The 19,060-nt window shown below is 36.5% G+C and overlaps 1 protein-coding gene across 1 annotated transcript in view; it reads right to left on the bottom strand.

Moving 5' to 3' along the window:
• Nucleotides 1-367: 367 nt before the first annotated feature.
• The window catches only part of ZNF879 (zinc finger protein 879), a 64,189-nt gene continuing 45,496 nt past the window's right edge, over nucleotides 368-19,060 (bottom strand). Inside the window, 2 exon segments of the mRNA XM_032627244.1 lie at nucleotides 368-3,979; nucleotides 4,068-4,278. Of these exon segments, the coding sequence (XP_032483135.1) occupies nucleotides 3,369-3,979; nucleotides 4,068-4,278 (822 nt within the window). The 3' untranslated portion in view covers nucleotides 368-3,368.

Raw genomic sequence — 19,060 nt, 5'->3', positions numbered from 1 at the left:
AGATGTATGTTCAACCACCAGTGACCTCACCACAGGAATGTCTGGGAGTGCCAGACTGGCCTTATTTCAAAATCTGGTTTCCTTCCCAAATCTGCCTGCTACCATTACTTTTCAGGATCCTCAGGCAGCGGCTCCATGCATTCTCTAGGATTTTTAGTCAGATTTAGTGGGAGATATAAGGTGGTGTGTGCTTATTCCATAAGGTGGAACCAGAACCAACCAAAGTTATTTCCAATGATTATATCCATATGGGATAAACTCTCAAACAGGAAATTTATAAGTACAAAGGAAGAATATTGACTGGAAGTTTCATATTCATCACTTTTCCAATCACATTTTGCCTCAATTTTTTATTAAAATTTTAGCATACAGAAAAGTTTAGAGAATGACCAATGAACATAACTATATCCTTCACAAAGAGACAACAGTTGACTAATTTTTGACATATTTATTTGAAATATGCTGCAAACATCATGACTCTTCAAACTTGAAAACTTTTGCATGCATCTCCTAAGAATAAGGATATTGTCCTTTATACCTCAATACCCCCATTATACCTAGGAAAATTAAACATACCACATTATCTAATACCAATTCTATCCTCGTATTTCCCCAAGTGTCCCCCCAAATGTCCTTACAGTTGTTCTGATTTTTCTGAATCAGATCCCAAATAAGAGTCACACCTTGCAGTTGGTTATATCTTGAGTGTCTTAATCTAGAAGACTCCATTTTTTGTTTTATTACATTGGCTTTTTGAAAAGTCCAGACAAGCTGTCATGTGTAGTAACTCACATTCTGGGTTTAATTCCTTACTATGTAATTCAACTTGTTCCTCTATTCCTTGTATTTCTTGTGACAGGAAGATCAGTCTAGATAAGAGATTTAATTAGATTTTCATCAAAATTTTTTTGGCAAGAATACATCATAATGATCATGTGTACTTCATACTGCATCTTGTCACGAGTCACATGTCAGGCTGTCCCACTAGTAGAGAAATTAAGTTTGACAGCCAGATCTCTCCATTATAAAGGCATATCTTTCCTTTGCAATTGGTATCTGTGATCTTTTGACATCATGTAAATAATGTTTGTTAATTTTTTTTCACCTAATAGGGTTTCCCCATCCATTGAACATGCCTGATTTAATTACAGTAAGGGTTGTAAGATGGTGATTTTTCTAAATCTATCACTCCATGTACAATGAACGATGACATTCTTCAAATAAGTACATAAAGAGCTTTTCTTTTTTTTCTCTATTTTTTCATTATAGGCTCATTTTATTTTACTTAACATGTTATAACCAATTACTGTGATTATTCTTTTTGATGTTTAAATTGTCCTAAATTTGACCTGTGGGAGCTCCTTTAAATTGTCCCCCAGGTCCTTCTGACATTATCCCATTAGTCTCTGCGTGCTTTGTTTCATTAAAAATATTCCAGGCATAACCTTACATTTTCCATATTCCAAATAGGGAATCAGCCATTTCTCCAAGGAGCCCTAGTTCCTTTTAGTGGGAAATGGCATTTAGAAACCAAAATCTTTGTACTAAGTTTGGTCACTGCTATTGGGTAATCAAATATGTTTTTATCTAGAATGTCTTGCAAATGGCTCTGTATGATGTTAAAAACTGGGGTTTAAAATCTTCATTTTCCTTATAAATATACTTAAATATATAAGAAAACACTTTTTTTGGCCATGTCATGCAGCTTGCAGAACCTTAGTTCCCTGACCAGGGACGGAACTAGGGCCCTGGCAGTGAAATCACTGACTCCTAACCACTGGACCACCAGGGAATTCCCAAGAAAACACTTTCTAATGAGCTAAGACAAGTCAAATGCTGAATGCTTGAGTTTAATTTTAAAACCTTTCTCAGATAGAGAGTTCTAGATAATTTTACTAGAACAATTTTTTGAATGATACCAATTGTGAAAGTAAAATATAAAATTGGAGGAAGTAGGCCCAGGGGAAAATGAAATCTTTCTAAAAAACACGGAAAATGTTTGGATAACCAGTTTTAACTGATGATTAAAATGTTTAATAATAAAATATTCATGTATCACTTTACACAAAAGAAGTCCTAAAAGATGTGTAAACAAAAATAAACAAAAAGGCAATCTTGTATGTGAAACCCCCAAATGCAATTTCACCATCCGTACCTCAGCTGGGTTTCAGGATTTATGTACAGTTACTAAAACAGCAGGTATAATTAGGGACATATAATAAAAAGGAAAAACATGATTTTAAGTCAATTATTAAGATTAAAGTCAGGGGGAACTTGTCAAATATAAAAATAAAACTGGTTAAATTAATGCAGTTGTGCCTAACCAGTTTACAAAACAAATAGCTTTGGGACTTGGACTCTAGGGACTTGAGGTTGGAAATGAACCTAAAATTACCACAGAAAACTGAACACCTAGATTCTAGTCTTAACGCTACTCAATAAGCTCAATTTCTTCATTAGTAAAATGAAAGGCTATAAATAAACTAAATTAAAATCTCTCCTGGCTCTAATGAGCTACCAGGTGTATAATCAGATTCTGGAAATATATCCCTTCTGCAACCTATAAGAGAGTATTTGCATGACAGTCTCTCCATTTGTTTCAGTTTACTCCAACTTCTAAAGACTATTCAGCAATCATATCATATAAGAAATAATATAAGGAAAAGGAAGAGACACCACGGGGCAAAACTTTAATTTTCAAAACGAAATTCTAAATTAATAAAACCACATTTTTTAATCATCAAAGACTTTTGGGAAGAATATACATATAATCCAAAATTCTGTGTGTGTATATATACACATGCATATATACACATTTATGTGGATATATGTATAAGTATAAATTGCTGGTGAGGCAGTTCATAAAAAGTGAGCTTGATTATTTCCATGTGAAACTAAATTTAAAGAATTCCTTTCTATTTTTAGCTTCTCTTTATGAAAGAAAGCATGTCCTACATCTGTCTGCCATTTTAGAAAATAAGGCTCCATACTTATTCACGTTATTAATAACTCAATGACTATTTTTAAAAGAAAATTCATATTGAAGCTTACTGTTAGAAAGGGAATAAAATCTAATAAAGGAAATAAAACTTACATTCCATTATTTTCATGTTTTTTAAACTTAGGACTTTTACATTTTTCTATGAATTTAAAATTTTTACGTTTTTAGAAACCTTAGAATTTACTGGTTCTTATAAAATTTGACAAGTCAGTGCTCTTAATATTCGTTGATTAATTTTACCATTACTTAATGGTAACTATTTTCTCTAGAAGAAGAAAAAAAAAGACATCTATCAGAAGTCTGTGTCCTATTTATTATTCTCCTGATTATTCTCCAATGAGAAATCTTAAATTATTTGAGAGATGAATTAAACCTCACAGGGCTTTTCTCCTCTAAGAAATTCTCTGATCCCATATTCCTTCCATTTATAGAGTTTTTCTTTATTGTGAACTTTTTTGTGTCTACAAAGGTTTGATCTGTAACTGTAGGCTTTCCCACATTCCATACATTTACAGAGTTTCTCTCCAGTATGGATTCTCTCATGTTCAGTTAGGAATGAATACTGGCTGAAAGCTTTTCCACACTGATTACACTGATAGGGTTTCTCTCCAGTATGAATTCTCTGATGCCTATAAAGGTTAGATTTGCAACCAAGGGCTTTCCCACATTTTCTACATGTGTAAAGTTTTTCCCCAGTATGAATTTTCTGATGTTCATTAAAGGACGAATACTGGTTGAAGGCTTTCCCACATTCATTACAGTGATATGGTTTTTGTCCAGTATGAATACGCTGATGTTCAATAAGGGTTGAGATGCGAGTGAAGTTTCTCCCACATTCCAAACATTCACACAGTTGTTCTCCAGTATGAAGCCTCTGATGTTCAGCCAGGGATGTAAACTGGCTGTAACTTTTCCCACATTCACTACATTTATAGGGTTTCTCACCTGTATGGATTCTTTGATGTCTATGAAGTTTTGCTCTACGATTGAAGGCCTTCTCACATTCTCCACATTTTATAGAGTTTCTCTCCAGTGTGAATTCTCTGATGTACAGTGAGGGTTGAACACTGGCTAAAGGCTTTACCACATTCCTTGCACTGATAGGGTTTCTCTCCAGTATGCACTCTCAGATGTTTGATAAGGGTTGAACTACTGCTAAATGCTTTCTCACATTCATTACATTTGTAAGGTTTCTCTCCAGTATGAATTCTCTGATGGGCAAGAAGGGATGATCTGTGGCTGAAGGTTTTCCCACACTCATTACATTTGTAAGGTTTCTCACCAGTATGAATTCTCTGGTGTTCAGTAAGATGTAGACTCTGGTTGAAGCTTTTTCCATATTCACTGTAAATATGAGCTTTTTCTCCTGGGTAAATCTGGAAACATCTCATTAGATCAAAATTCTGTTTAAAATCTCCCCCAGAAGTATAATATATATTGGGTATCCTTTCTATAGGTACACTTTGTTGTCTAACAAGAACTGTATTTATAAATAAGCCTTTCCCTAATTCAAGACTTGTCTGGTTTCCAGCTTCACTGATGGTTTTTTTGTGTGAGGCCATCATTTGCCTGAGAGGTTTCTTCTGTTGCTCTTGCTGTCTCCTGCCCTCAAATTCCAAAGTTTCTCCAAACGTGACATCCAAGTGACCAAACTTAATGGATTTTTTCTTTATTATTCCCTGAGATGTTTCTTCTATAGAAATGTCCTGTTCAGGAGGCAATGCTTCTATTTCAGGCCATGTCTTGAAACCTGGAATAAGTCAGAAGAATTAATGGCTCCTCTGCTGGAAGAGATAAATATGCATCAGTGGGACAAAAACATTGGCAATGATACATATAAAAGAGGTTTGATACCATCTGATCTCAAACATGAACTTGAATCTGGATAAAAACAAAATGGAATGGAAGGAGAAGTAAATAGGTTAAGGAATAGTGTGGGAGAATACAGTGGACAAATTAACAGTGACAGTAAAGACACTGCCACTTGAGAGAAGTAAAGGTAGGAATCTTTTGAAAATAATGAAAGTCTACAAGAGATGTGAAGTTGTGAAGTATGCCCAAGCTCCAAGCTCAGATCTGATTCTAAGTGAAAAGATTTAGTTTGAGCTGATTCTAAGAAACTCTGAGTTAACTCTTAGCTTACTTTAATCAATCCATGATTGAAAATAGATTAAAATTAGATCACTGTAATTAGGTAATTGTATGTACTTAAATAAACTATACAACTTAAGTAAAATAGGTTATTTATGTTAATAAAATCCATCCAGCTTTAGTATTAAAATATATTTTATTAAAATTAAATAAGAACAAGAAATACAGGCTATAAATCTGTATACAAATATAGATTTTTCTTAATGATCCATGGAAAACCTAACAGTTTGGATTTTCAAGGATCAACCAAGGTACTTTCTCTTTTTATCCTTTCCCACAATATGACCTTCCCTGCCCATCTAGAAACTTACCTTACTACTCTAATCTCATTTACTTACAGAAACTCAATTATTTAAGCCTAAATAATCCATCTCTTTCTTAGAATTTCAAAACACATTTTCAAAATATTTAATTACTTAACATATATATAAAGTCTGTGAAAATAATTCAAGTATTTGTTCCAGGAGAGCAGTGGATATGTCTTATGATGATTTGTTAATTCCTTATTGTGTACAAGACAAGTACACAATTAGAATGTCTTAGATTAAAAAAAAAAAAATGAACGAGCACAGGGAATGAGGTGCAAAAGTTATTCTGAAGGTCAGGTGACCTTGAAAAGGAAAAGAGATTCTCTCTTCTCTTACTGGACTCCTGAGACTCAATCAGTCATTTATTGAACAAATACTGAATAATCAGCAATGATAATATGAAATAAATAAATGGCCAAACAGTAATAGTTCATTTCTACATGATGTGAGAAGCCTCAACTGCATAATTCAGGTTTGAGGTTCAGAAAATGAAGATACAAATATCAACAATATTAGTAAAGAATGGTTGTATGAAGGAAGATGGACAATAGAGATGGGTTGGATTTCAATAGAAAAAGAAAAGAGGACCCTGTGAGTCAGAAAGAAGGCCTGTCAAAGTCATCTGTGGAGAAAGTAAACCTATTTAGGGGAGGCTTATTGACTAAAGAAGGAAATCCAGGTTGGAATTAGTTAAAATTTTGGTTAATCACAGTGAGGACAAATATAGAGTTACTGAATAACTAGTAGAAGAATTTAGAAAAATCTAGATAACAGAAGGTGTCATAAGTTCTTAGATAATAATAAGAGAAAAGTGATCATATTTGGTAAACTGAACAGCTTGGATCAGAGGAAGGACAGAATGGAATCTGAAAAATAATGTAGCTGCAATGATCTGGCTGGACTGAGTACTTTGAGCCTCACTGGCACTGAGTTAATCACAGAGGCAACTCAATTCAATTAAAATTGAATTTGAAAAAAATTTTAAAATATTACTAAAGCCAATATATTAGATGCTAGAGGCACAAAATTCAAAGACCTGGCCTCTCCCTTAAGTATGCACAATCTTATTAGAAAAATACCTAATACTAATAAATATAAACACAATAACTATAATTCATCATGATAGATACCATAATAAATGTGCTCAAGGTATGTAGAAAGTGATATATGAACACAAATGATGGAAAATTAATGCTGACTGGGAAGTAGGAAAGATAAGGAAAACCTACAGATAAGAGTGGCATTTTAGGTAGACAGATGGATCTTGAAGGATAAGTAGTCTTCCAGTGGATAAGATGGAAGAGGTGACTCAAGCTGAAGGAATAACACACAAATGATAATGAGTACACAGATATGGCCAGAACACTGATCTGAAGTGGAAGTGGCCATTGATGAGACCATAAAGGAATATGGAGACAGGCTATGAAGTAGGTTTAATGTCACATTAAGGAATCTTACTTTACTCCAAGGATAACAGAGAAACAATGAAGTCCCTTAAGGTATAGGATTAACACCTGAGTTTCAAAAAGATCACTGTGCTGATGGCATGGAAGGTGGGTGAGGAGAGGCTCAGAGAGGGTAGGTAACTTTCCCATAGCTCATAAAACTTGTAAGTAGTGGTAAAGTGAAATTTGGAATGTCTAAATTCAAACCATGATCTTGAATGTTATACTGCACTCCTTACTAACTCTTTATTTGTAGAAAACTGTATTTTAATAAAGTTGAAAACTATTTGTTGAGAGAAGAGTGAAAAAAAGATGTTAACAAAAGCAAGAATCATAGATTAAAGGTTAAGTCACAAAGACGGAAGCAAAATATTGGCAAATCTATGTCCTATGGTGAATAGAAATGACATTGGGGATCTATTTAGGTTTCTTTCATCAGATTTCAGCTTTCTAGCTCTGTGACCAAAGTACTTTAAGATCTCTGATACTCTGTTTCTTCAGATATAAAAAGAAGTATATAAATTTGATCATCTTTAAGTGATCCTCCAATCCTGACAACCTACAGTTTTATGATAAAGACCAACTAGATTAGACTAGGCTAGAAGACTGGTCAGCAAACTATGGATCTCTGGAACAAATTCAGCTGCCACCTGTTTTTGTAAAGTTCTATCAGAATACAGCCACACCTATTCGTCTAAGTACTGTCTCTGGCTGCTTTTGCACTACAACCACAGAGTTAAATGGTTGCAACAGAGACCTTATGGCCCCCAAGCCAAAATATTTACAATCTGACCCTTTATAGGAAAAGTTTGCTGACCCCTGGACTAGAAAGGCTACAGTGGTTATGTTAATGACAGCTGACTGAATATAATAGTGGGAGATGACAACCCAGTCTCCAAGAAAATAAAAGGGAAATGTTAAGAAATCAGAGACAAAGGAATGTTGACAATACTTTGAAATGTGTGGGTGGTAAAAGAAATGAAAAAAATTATAAAAATTTCAAAATATGGCAGAAGGTGTAAAGTATTTAATATCTATCAGACATGAACACGTGTTAACGCAGATGGAAAGAAAACCATGAAGACCAAGAGGCCAAAGACAGTAGAAGAACATGAGTGAGGCTGCAAAAAAAGGGAAAGGGAAAGAGAATGCAGGGAGTGGTATGAGAAGGAAGATGTCAATACAAGGACCTTCTTGATGCAAAGAAAACCATTACAACCAAGGAGCCTTGTCAAGGGGTCCTGAGCATTTCAATAAGGCTCAGAATTTCCAGGAAAGTTTTCAGAGCACTCCTCATGACCTGCTCATGTATAAAGACACTTGTGCCCACCCCCCAGTCACTTACTCACCTAGGCAGGTATCTTGAGGGATTTCTCTTTCCACCATACAGGGATCTTCTCCATGTTGCAACTTGCAGATCAACTTTGGCATTGAAAATGGAATCCCTGCTCATGAGTAGGGAAATGGAGTTTGAACAAATGGCATGAAGAGCAACCCCAGAACTAAGTAACTGGAGCCTATAGGGCAGAGAAGGCAGCATAAGCACTCCTGAGGGGGACTGAGGCCTTTAGGGGGATGGAGGAAACAATATAGGGCCCTGGCTATGAATCCCTCTAAGATGGGAGTCCTACATGTTTTTCAGAATCTAAACTGGGCTCTAGTCATTGGAGTAGGAGGGAACTGATCAGAAGGTGGGGCGGGAGGAAGGCAGAGGATGAACAGCAGCATGAAGGGCATCACAACAAACAGGTACACTTTCAATTCTACACCGGTTTTTCCTTTCCCAGGGGCACACAGGATAGAAACCTGCAGACTCTGAACCTGAGAGGGAGCTCTAAAGTGCTCCCACGGCAGACTCTCCATGACAAGCTAGGCTCCTTACCCAGCGAGACCAGGGTGCTGTAGTTCTCCAGCATCACCTCCCGGTACAAGGTTCTCTGGGCAGAGTCCAGGTGCAACCACTCGTTCCGGCTGAAGAGCACAGCTATATCCCTAAACGTCACTGACTCCTGTAATGGGAAACCCATTCCTGTTCACCCAGGAACATCTTCTCCTCTGGAAGACTTGGTAAGAAGGTGACACTGGGATGTGTAGCAACCATTCTGAAAATGTCTCAGGATTCTAAATATTTCAAAGCAACTATTTATGTTATTTTTGGAACCACCCATCAACTATTAAACAAATATTTATTGAGTACCCACTTGGAGCAAAGACACATGGCATGTGCTGTGATATGGAAAAAAGGGCAAATTTCCTGCCAAGAGGGAATTTATATCCCACCCTGGGATCTGTCAGAGTAACTGAACACATCCATTTACCTCCCTCCCACTCAAAATCCAAATTAAATGAAAGGAAAAAAATCAGAGAACATTTAGAGCAGTGCTGGAAAACTAGGGAAAATATCATTAGTAGAACAGAAATAAAAAGGAATTTCTGAGACATAAAGCAAATAATAAAAATAATATTAGTTAATGTTTATTGAATACTTACATGTTAGGGACTATGATAGAAACTTTGTATACAGTAACCCATTTAAGTTTCACAGACATTCTATTAGGAAGTTACTATAATTAAACCATTTTGCAGATAAAGAAACAGTTCAGAAAGGTTACAAAATTTTCCCAAGGTAAAACTGTTAGAGTGGTGGAGCTCCTAACTGAATTCAGATAGACAGGTCTCTAAGATATATTGTCAGATGGGTTTCCATTGACTATGAAAATTAAAAGAACCAAACTACCCGCAAGACTATAGAGGTGCAAAAGGGAACTGCTGAGAAGGTAAGTTCTTCCAAAAGAATCCCAGTTAAACCCCAAAATGTAAGAAAGCAGGGGTTGGACAGCCACCAATTCTTGTATGAAAGAGTCTAAGGGAGTAACAGTACAATGCTTAGTGGGTATTTGGTTGAGAATCTATCAAAATGTAAAAGGTATATTACTTTGACCTTGCATTTCTAAATACTTCTAGGATTCTACTTCAAGGAATAATCACACACTGGGTAGGGATACTTCTTCAAGGATGTTCACTAAAACATTACTTTTAAGATAATGGTTATGGTAGGCTGAGTAATAAACCTGTAAACATTATACATATGACAAAGGGACTCTGAGGATCTGCTGAAGGGTTTTGAGAGGGGGCGATTATTCTGGATTATTATCCAGGGGGATCTATAACGGTCCTTATAAGAAGAACACAAAAGGAATCAGAGTCAGAAGAAGAGAAGGCTATATGATGATGGAAGCAGAGACTGAAGTGATATGCTTTGAAGATGGTTGAAAGGGCCATAAACCAAGGAACATAGGGGGCCACCAGAAGGTGAAAACAAGGCCAGGAAACAGATTTTCACCCCAGAGCCTCCAGAAAGAAGCAGCCCTGCTGAGAACTGGACCTTAAGCCAGTGAAACTGATTTCACACTTCTGACCTCCACAACTGTAGGAGAATAAATTTATGTTATTTTAAGCCATAGAGTTTGTGGTAATTTGTTACAGCAACAATGGGAAACTAATACAATGGTGAAAATTTGAAGACAACCTACGTTATCAATAAGGGAATTTATACTGCATAAGCAGTATAAGCAATTTATACTGCATTTAGTCCATGAAATGTTATATAGCCATTAAATAGAATGAGATAGATTTGTATGCCTGACATTGGAATTTGACCGTGATATATTACTGATTCATATGAAAAAGCAAGCTGCCAGTCTGTATGTGTTGAAACATTCTTTATCTATATATGCATATGTGCCTACAAAAATATCTGAAAGAATACAACAAGCTGTCCACCCAGATGACTCTTTGATATTTTAGAAAGGGACAGAAAGGCAACCTTTCACTTATTATGTTATACCGTTCAGTTAGGCTTACATTTTTTTACAGGGTGTATGCCTGTTTTGAAATTTTTTTAGATTCCACTTTTATTTACATGTTCACCTTTAGCTATACCTCTTTGCATTTTTAGTGGTTGCTGAGAATTAGAATACACATTCTTAGTTCTTTATAGTGTATTTAGAGCTAATATATGATTTCACATAGAATGCAAGAACCTCGCAAATATATGGTTCTTCTTCATGCTACTGTTATTACAAAGATTTTCTCAGTTCATATAGTTGACAGGACTCATCAGACTGCTCTGAGACTACTCATGGAAGGCAAAGGGTACAATGCAGCAAGATAAACACTGTGCAAGAAAGTCTTTATGGAAGTCAGAGATATTCCATGTGCAATCTCCCCTTATCCGCACGCACAGACTATGCTGTGTCTCTGGAGCTATATAAGAAATTTTGGGTTGGGGGAGCTCAAAGGAGAAACGCTCGGCAGGGGCCTTTTGTGTATCAAGCAAGGCTTGTCAAACCATATAGGCCAGCTGCAAACCAGCAGTGAAGAAGATGACCCCGGGGGTGGTCAGTGGCATTTAAGGACCACATCCACTTCCCTTATCTTGGCCAGGAATCAAAAACAGCCATCCAGGCATCCCTGGAGACAAAGATAGAGCTTTTCCAAAGATAAAGATAGAGCTTTTCCAGTCCAGGCATAAATGAATTCTATATCCACGGTAGTTATATGCATTACATCCACTTACATGATAAACTCCATAACACAGTATTATACTTTTGCTTTAAACAATCATATCATCTTAAAGAAACTGAGAAGAAAAATTAGTTATATATTTCTATAATATAAATATATTTATGCAGACAAATATAAATATATATTTATATTTATCCATTTCTAATACTCTTCATTTCCTTCCTAAGATTAGGTCCGGTATTACTTCCTTTTAACTTGAAGAACTTCTTTTAGAATATCTTGTAGTGCAGGCCTGCTGACAATGAATTAGCTTTGTTTTCTTTTATCTGAAAATGTCTTTATTTCATCTTCATTCTTTTTTTTTGGTACGTGGGCCTCTCTGTTGTGGCCTCTCCCTTTGCGGAGCACAGGCTCCGGACATGCAGGCTCAGTGGCCATGGCTCACAGGCCTAGCCGCTCCGCGGCATGTAGGATCTTCCCAGACCAGGGCACGAACCCATGTCCCCTTCATCAGCAGGCAGACTCTCAACCACTGCACCACCAGGGAAGCCCCATCTTCATTCTTGAAGAATATTTTCATTGGTTATAGAATTCTGGGTTGACAGTTTTTTTCTTTCAGCATATAAAAGGTCATTATTGTTTTCTGGCCACTGTTGTTTCTCATGAGGAGCCAATGGACATTCAAATATTGATTCTCCATATGTAATGTGATATTTTTTTTCTGTCTGCTTTAAAATCTTTGGTTTTCAGTGATTTGTCTATGACTTCTCTGCCTAATATCATAAGCACTAGCCACAAATGGATATTAAGTGCTTAAAATGTGGCTAGTCTGAATTGTGATGTGCTGTTATATATAAAATACAACCAGAATATATACTAGAAAATATTTATATATACACAAATAAATATATATACATATGATATTTCAATAATAATTTTGTACTTATTACGTGTTGAAATAATATTTTGGGTATACTGTGTTAAGTAAAATATTAAAGTTAATTTATCTGCTTCTGTTTATTTTTTAATGTGACTACTAGAAAGTTCAAAAAAATGTTTTACTTGAAGTATGGTTGATTTACAGTGTTGTGCCACTCTCTGCTGTACAGCAAAGTGACTGAGTTATACACATATAGACATTCTTTTTTATATTATACACATATAGACATTCTTTTTTTATATTCTTTTCCACTGTGGAATATCACAGGATATTCAATATAGCTCCCTGCACTATACAGTAGGACCTTGCTGTTTCTCCATCCTATATATAATAGTTTACATCTGCTAATCCTAAACTCTCAGTCTTTCCCTCCCATACCCTCCTCCCCCTTGGCAATGACAAGTCTGTTCTCTATGTCTATGAATCTGTTTGTTTTGTAGATAAGTTCATTTGTGCCATATTTTAGATTCCACATGTAAGTGATATCATGTGATATTTGTCTTTCTCTTTCTGACTTACTTCACTTAGTACAATAATCTCTAGTTGCACCCATGTTGCTGCAAATGGCATTATTTCGTTCTTTTTTAAGGCTGAGTAGTATTCCATTGTATATACGTACCACATCTCCTTTATCCATTCATCCGTCAATGGACATGTTTCCATGTTTAGGCTATTGTGAAGAGTGCTGCTATGAACATAGGTGTGTATGTATCTTTTTGAATTATAATTTTTTCTGGGTATATGCCCAGGAGTGGGACTGCTGGATCATATGGTAATTCTATTTTTAGTTTTCTGAGGAACCTCCACACTGTTTTTCACAGTGGCTGCACCAACTGACATCCACACCAGCAGTGTAGGAGGGTTCCTTTTTCTCCACACCCTCTTCAGCATTTGTTATTTGTAGACTTTTTAACGTTGGCCATTCTGACTGGTGTGAGGTGGTACCTCATTGTAGTTTTGATTTGCATTTCTCTAATAACTAGTGACATTGAGCATCTTTTCATGTGCCTACTGGCCATCTGTATGTCTCCTTTGGAGAAATGTCTATTAAGGTCTTCTGCTCATTTTTCAATTGGGTTGTTTTGCTGTTGAGTTGTATGAACTGTTTGTATATTTTGAAGATTAAGCCCTTGTCAGTCTTATCATTTGCAAATATTTTCTCCCATTCTGTAGGTTGTTTTTTCATTTTTAATGATTTTTTATGGTATCCTTTGCTGTGCAGAAGCTTGTAAGTTTGATTAGGTCCCATCTGTTTATTTTTATTTCTATTGCCTTGGGAGACTGACCTAAGAAAACATTGGTACAATTTATGTCAGAGAATGTTTTGCCTATGCTTTCTCCTAGGAGCTTTATGGTGTCACATCTTATGTTTATGTCTTTAAGCCATTTTAAGTTTATTTTTGTGCATGGTGTGAGAGTGTGCTCTAACTTCATTGGTTTACATGCAGCTGTCTAACTTTCCCAGCACCACTTCCTGAAGAGACCATCTTTTTTCCCACTTTATATTCTTGCTTTGTTGAAGGTTAATTGACTGTGTGGGTTTATTTCTGGGCTCTCGATTCTGTTCCATTGATCCATATGTCTGATTTTGTACCAATACCACACTGTTTTGATTACTGTAGCTCTGTAGTATTGTCTGAAGTCTGGGAGAGTTATGTTCCCTGCTTTTTTTCCCCTCAGGATTGCTTTGGCAATTCTGGGTTTTATGGTTCCACATAAATGTTTGGATTATTCTAGTTCTGTGAAAAATGTCATGGGTATTTTGATAGGGATTGCATTAAATCTGTAGATTGCTTTTGGTAGAATGCCATTTTAACAATATTAATTCTTCCGATCCAAGAGCATGGGATATCTTTCCATTGCTTTTAATCCTCTTTAATTTCCTTTATTAATGTCTTATTGTTCTCAGTGTACAAGTATTTCACCTCCTTGGTCAGGTTTATTCCCAGGTATTTTATTTTTTGGGAGTGCTGCTTTAAAAGGTTTTTTTTTTTTTACATTCCCTTTCTGATATTTCATTTTTAGTGTACAGAAATGCAACCAAGGGACTTCCCTGGTGGTCCAGTGGTAAAGAATCTGCCTTCCAATGCAGGGGATGCAGGTTCAATCCCTGGTCAGTGAACTAAGATCCCACATGCCATGGGGCAACTAAGCCCGTGCACCACAACTACTGAGCCTGCTCTTCAACTAGAGAGCCTGTGTGTCACAAACTACAGAGCCCACACACTCTGGAGTCCACACGCCACAACTACAGAGCCCACGTGCCCTGGAGCTCGCATGCCACAACCAGAGAGAGAAAACCTGCATGCCACAACTAGCAAGAAGCTGCACCACAATGAAGAGCCCGCACACCACAACAAAAGATCCCACATGCCACAATGAAGACCTGACACAGCCAAAAAACAAAAAAGAATGCAACTGCTTTTTGAATGTTAATCTTTTATTCTGCTACTTTGCTGAATTCATTTATTAGATCTAGTAGCTTCTGTGTTGGGTCCTTAGGGTTTCCTATATATAGTATCATGTCATCTGCATATGACAATTTTACCTCTTCCCTTCCAATCTGGATATCTTTTATTCCTTTTTCTTGTCCGATTGCTGTGGCTAGGACTTCCAATACTATGTTGAATAGAAGTGGTGGGAGTTGGCATCCTTGTCTTGTTCCAGATTTTAGTGGGAAGGCTTTTAGCTCTTCACCATTGAGTATTATATTGGCTGTGAGTTTGTCATAAATGGCTTTAATTAAGTTCAGATATTCCTCTATTCCCACTTTTGTAAGAGTTTTTATCATGGATGGATGTTGAATTTTGTCAAACGCTTTTTCTGCATCTATTGAGATGGTCATGTGGTTTTTTACTTTTCTTTTGTTAATGTGGTGTATTACATTGATTGATTTGCGAGTGTAGAACCATCCTTGTGAAGCTGGGATGAATCCCACTTGGTCATGGTGTATGATCTTTTTTATATATTGTTGGATTTGGTTTGCTAACATTTTGTTGAGATTTTTTGCATCTATATTCATCAAAGATATTGCCCTGTAATTTTCTTTTTAGGTGGTGTCTTTGTCTGGTTTCGGTATCAGGGTGATGATGGCTTCATAGAATGGAGTATTCCCTCCTCTTCAATCTTTTGGAAGAGTTTGAGAAGAATCAGTTTAAGTTCTTCTTTATATGTTTGGTAGAATTCACCTGTGAAGCCATCTGGTCCTGGACTTTTGTTTGTAAGGAGTTTTTTAAATTACAGATTCTATTTCACGTCTAGTGATTGGTCTGTTCAAATCATCTATTTCTTCTTGATTCAATTTCAGTGGGCTGTATGTTTCTAGAAAGTTGTCCGATTCTTCTAGGTTGTCAAATGTGTTGGCATATAATTGTTCATAGTATTCTCTTATGGCTTTTTGTATTTCTGCAGTATCAGTTGAGATTTCTCTTTTTTCATTTCTTATTTTGTTTATTTGGGTTCTCTCTCTTTTCTTCTTGGTGATCTGGCCAGAGGTTTTTAAATTTTGTTTACCCTTTCAAAGAACCAGCTCTTTGTTTTATTGATTATTTTCTACTTTTAAAAAACATCTCTATTTTATTTATTTCCTCCCTGATCTTTATTATTTCCTTCCTTCTGCTGACTTTAGGTTTTGTTTGTTCTTCTTTTTCTGATTCTTTTAGGTGGTAGGTTTGGTTGTTTACTAGAGATTCTTCTTGTTTTTTTGATGATGGCCTGTATCACTGTGAACTTCCAGCTAAGAACTGCTTTTGCTGCATCCCATAGATTTTGTATGGTTGTGTTTTCATTGACATTTGTCTCAAGGTATTTTTTAAAATTTTCTTTTTGATTTCCTCATTGACCCACTGGATTTTTAGTGGCATGTTGTTTAGTATCTATGTAGTCGTTTTTTTTCTCATTTCTTTTCCTGTGGTTGATTTCTAGATTCATGCCATTGTGATCAGAGAAGATGCCTGAAATAATTTCTATACTCTTAAATTTGCTGAGGTTAGTTTTGTGCCCAAGTATGTGGTCAATCGTAGAGAATGTTCTGTGTGTGCTTGAAAAGAATGTGTACTCCATTTTGTTTTGTTTTGGATGTAACGTCCTGAAAATATCAATTAAGTCTAACTGCTCCATTGTATCATTTAGGATCTCTGTTGCCTTACGTCTGGAAGATCTGTCCATGGATGTGAGTAGGGTGTTAGAGTCTCCTACTATTATTGTATTCCCACTGATTTCTCCCTTTATGTCTGTAGGTATTTATTTTAGGTATTTGGGTGCTGCTACATTAAGTGCATATAAGTTGATGAGGTAATATCCTCTACTTGTATTGATTCTTTTATCATTATATAGTGTCCTTCTTTATCTTTCTTTATAGTCTTTACTTTAAAGTCTACTTTGTCTGATATGAGTATTGCAACTCCTGCTTTCTTGTCATTTCCATTTGCCTGAAATATCTTTCTCCACTCCCTCACTTTCAATCTACGTGTGTCCTGGACTTCCCTGGTAATGCAGTGGTTAAGACTCCACACTCCCAATGCAGGTGGCCTGGGTTCAATCCCTGGTCAGGGAACTAGATCCCACATGCATGCCACAACTAAGAGTTTGCATGCCACAACTAAGGAGCCCATGTGCTGCAACTAAGGAGCCTATGTGTCACAACTAAGTAGCCGGTGAGCTGCAACTAAGGAGCCCTCGAGCCACAACTAAGGAGCCCACCTGCTGCAACTAAGGAGCTCACCTGCTGAAACTAAGACCCAGAACCAAATTAAATTAAAAAAAACTATGTGTGTCCTTTGCTCTAAGGTGGGTCTCCTGTAGGCAGCATATTGTAGGTTCTTGGTGTTTTTTTATTCAGTCTAACACTCTATGTCTTTTGATTGGAGTATCCAGTCCATTGACATTTAAGGTAATTATCAACACATATGTATTTATTGCCATTTCAATGGCAATAAATTTTTTTATTTTCCCAGTAGATTTTTCCCTGTTTTCCCAGTAGATTCTTTGTTTCTTCTTTGTTCCTTTTTCTTTTTGTGATTTGATGATTTCCTTTTATGTTTGTGTTCTCTTCTTTTCGGTTTTTGTGAGTCTACTGTGTTTTTGATTTGTGGGTTGTCCCATTTTTCAAGTATGTTAATCCCTTACTATATCTGCTTGCTTTAGACTGATAGTCATACAGTCTCAAACATATTCAAAAAAAGAAAAAGAAAGAAAAAGAATCTGCATTTTCTTACTCTCCTTCCCCATGTTTTATGATTTTGATGTCCCTTTTTACATCTTCATGTCTATCCCTTTGCTGTTGCTTATGTTTAATCATTGCTTTCAAAAATAGCTTTTTTTTTCTTTTTGATCTGTATACTAGCTAATTTAAGTGATTTACTTTCCAATTGTGATTTTCTCCTACCTATATCTTCTTGCTTCTTTTCTAGAGATGACCTTTCAGTATTTCTTTTAGGATAGGTTTAGTATTGCTGTATTCTTTTAGTTTTTGCTTGTCTGAGAACTTCTTTATTTCTCCTCCTATTCTAAATGATAATCTTGCTTGGCAGAGTATTCTAGGCTGGAAATTTTTCTCTTTCAAGCCTTTGAATACATTTTGTTACTTCCTGCTGGCCTGCATTGCTTCTGTAGAGAAATCAGCTGATAGCCTTATGGGGGTTCCCTTGTAATTAACTCTTTGTTTTTCCTCTTGCTGCCTTTAGAATCCTCTCTATAACTTTTGCCAATTTTATTATAATATGTCTTGGTGTAGGTCTGTTTGGGCTCATCTTATTTGGGACACTCTGTGCTTCCTGGATCTGGATATCTGTTTCCTTCTTTATTTTTGGGAGGTTTTCAGCCATAATAGCTTCATATACATTTTCAATCCCCTTTTCTCTTTCTTCTCCTTCTGGAATCCCTACTATGCATTGGCCTACTTTATATTATCCCATATGTCTCATATTGCTTTCATTTTTTTTTCATTTGGCTTTTGTCTGGTGTTTGATTGGGTAATTTCCATTCTATCTTTCAGGTCACTTATTCTTTCTTCTGCATTAATCATTCTTCTTCTTTGCCTTGAGCTCAGCTTTCATCTCGGCAAATGAATTTTCTAATTTTTCTTGGCTCCTTCTTATAGTTTCTAGTTCCTTTTCACAGTAATCTGCATTTCTGTCAATAGCCTTTCTTAATTGCTTGAGTATTTTCATTGCCTCCTTTTTGAACTCATTGTCTGTTAGACTGAAGAGGTCTGTTTCCTGGTTTGTTCCTTCACGGGAATTCTCTTGGTCTTTAACTGAGAGTGGTTCCTCTGCTTCTTCCTTTTGCTTATATTTCTCTTACTCTGTGAGTTTAGGAGAAACAAATATCTACTGTAGTCTTGGAGAGCTATTTATATGTGGGAGCTTCCCTGCATAGCTTGTGTGGGTTTAATATTTTTTCAGTGTGAGGGCTGTTTTTGGTTTGGATGCTTGCCATCTCTTTCCTCAGCATGTGCTGGCCATTATCCCCTTGATGGGGGTGTGCAGGTGCATGGCCTGCGCGCACACTCCCAGGAAGGCAGGGGCAGCAGTTGGCTCCCGGTCGCGGGTCCCTCAGCAAGGGCAGCTAGCTGCACATACTCCTGGGGAGGAAGGGGCAGTGGATGGCAGTTGGCTGTGGGACTCTTGGCAGCTGCAGGAGGTTGCATGCACCCCTGGGGAGGTGGGGGCAGTGGTTGGCACCAGGT

This window comes from Phocoena sinus, chromosome 3, assembly GCF_008692025.1.
Source record: "Phocoena sinus isolate mPhoSin1 chromosome 3, mPhoSin1.pri, whole genome shotgun sequence".
NCBI lineage: Eukaryota > Metazoa > Chordata > Mammalia > Artiodactyla > Phocoenidae > Phocoena > Phocoena sinus.
This window is presented reverse-complemented; position numbering and strand designations above follow the sequence as displayed.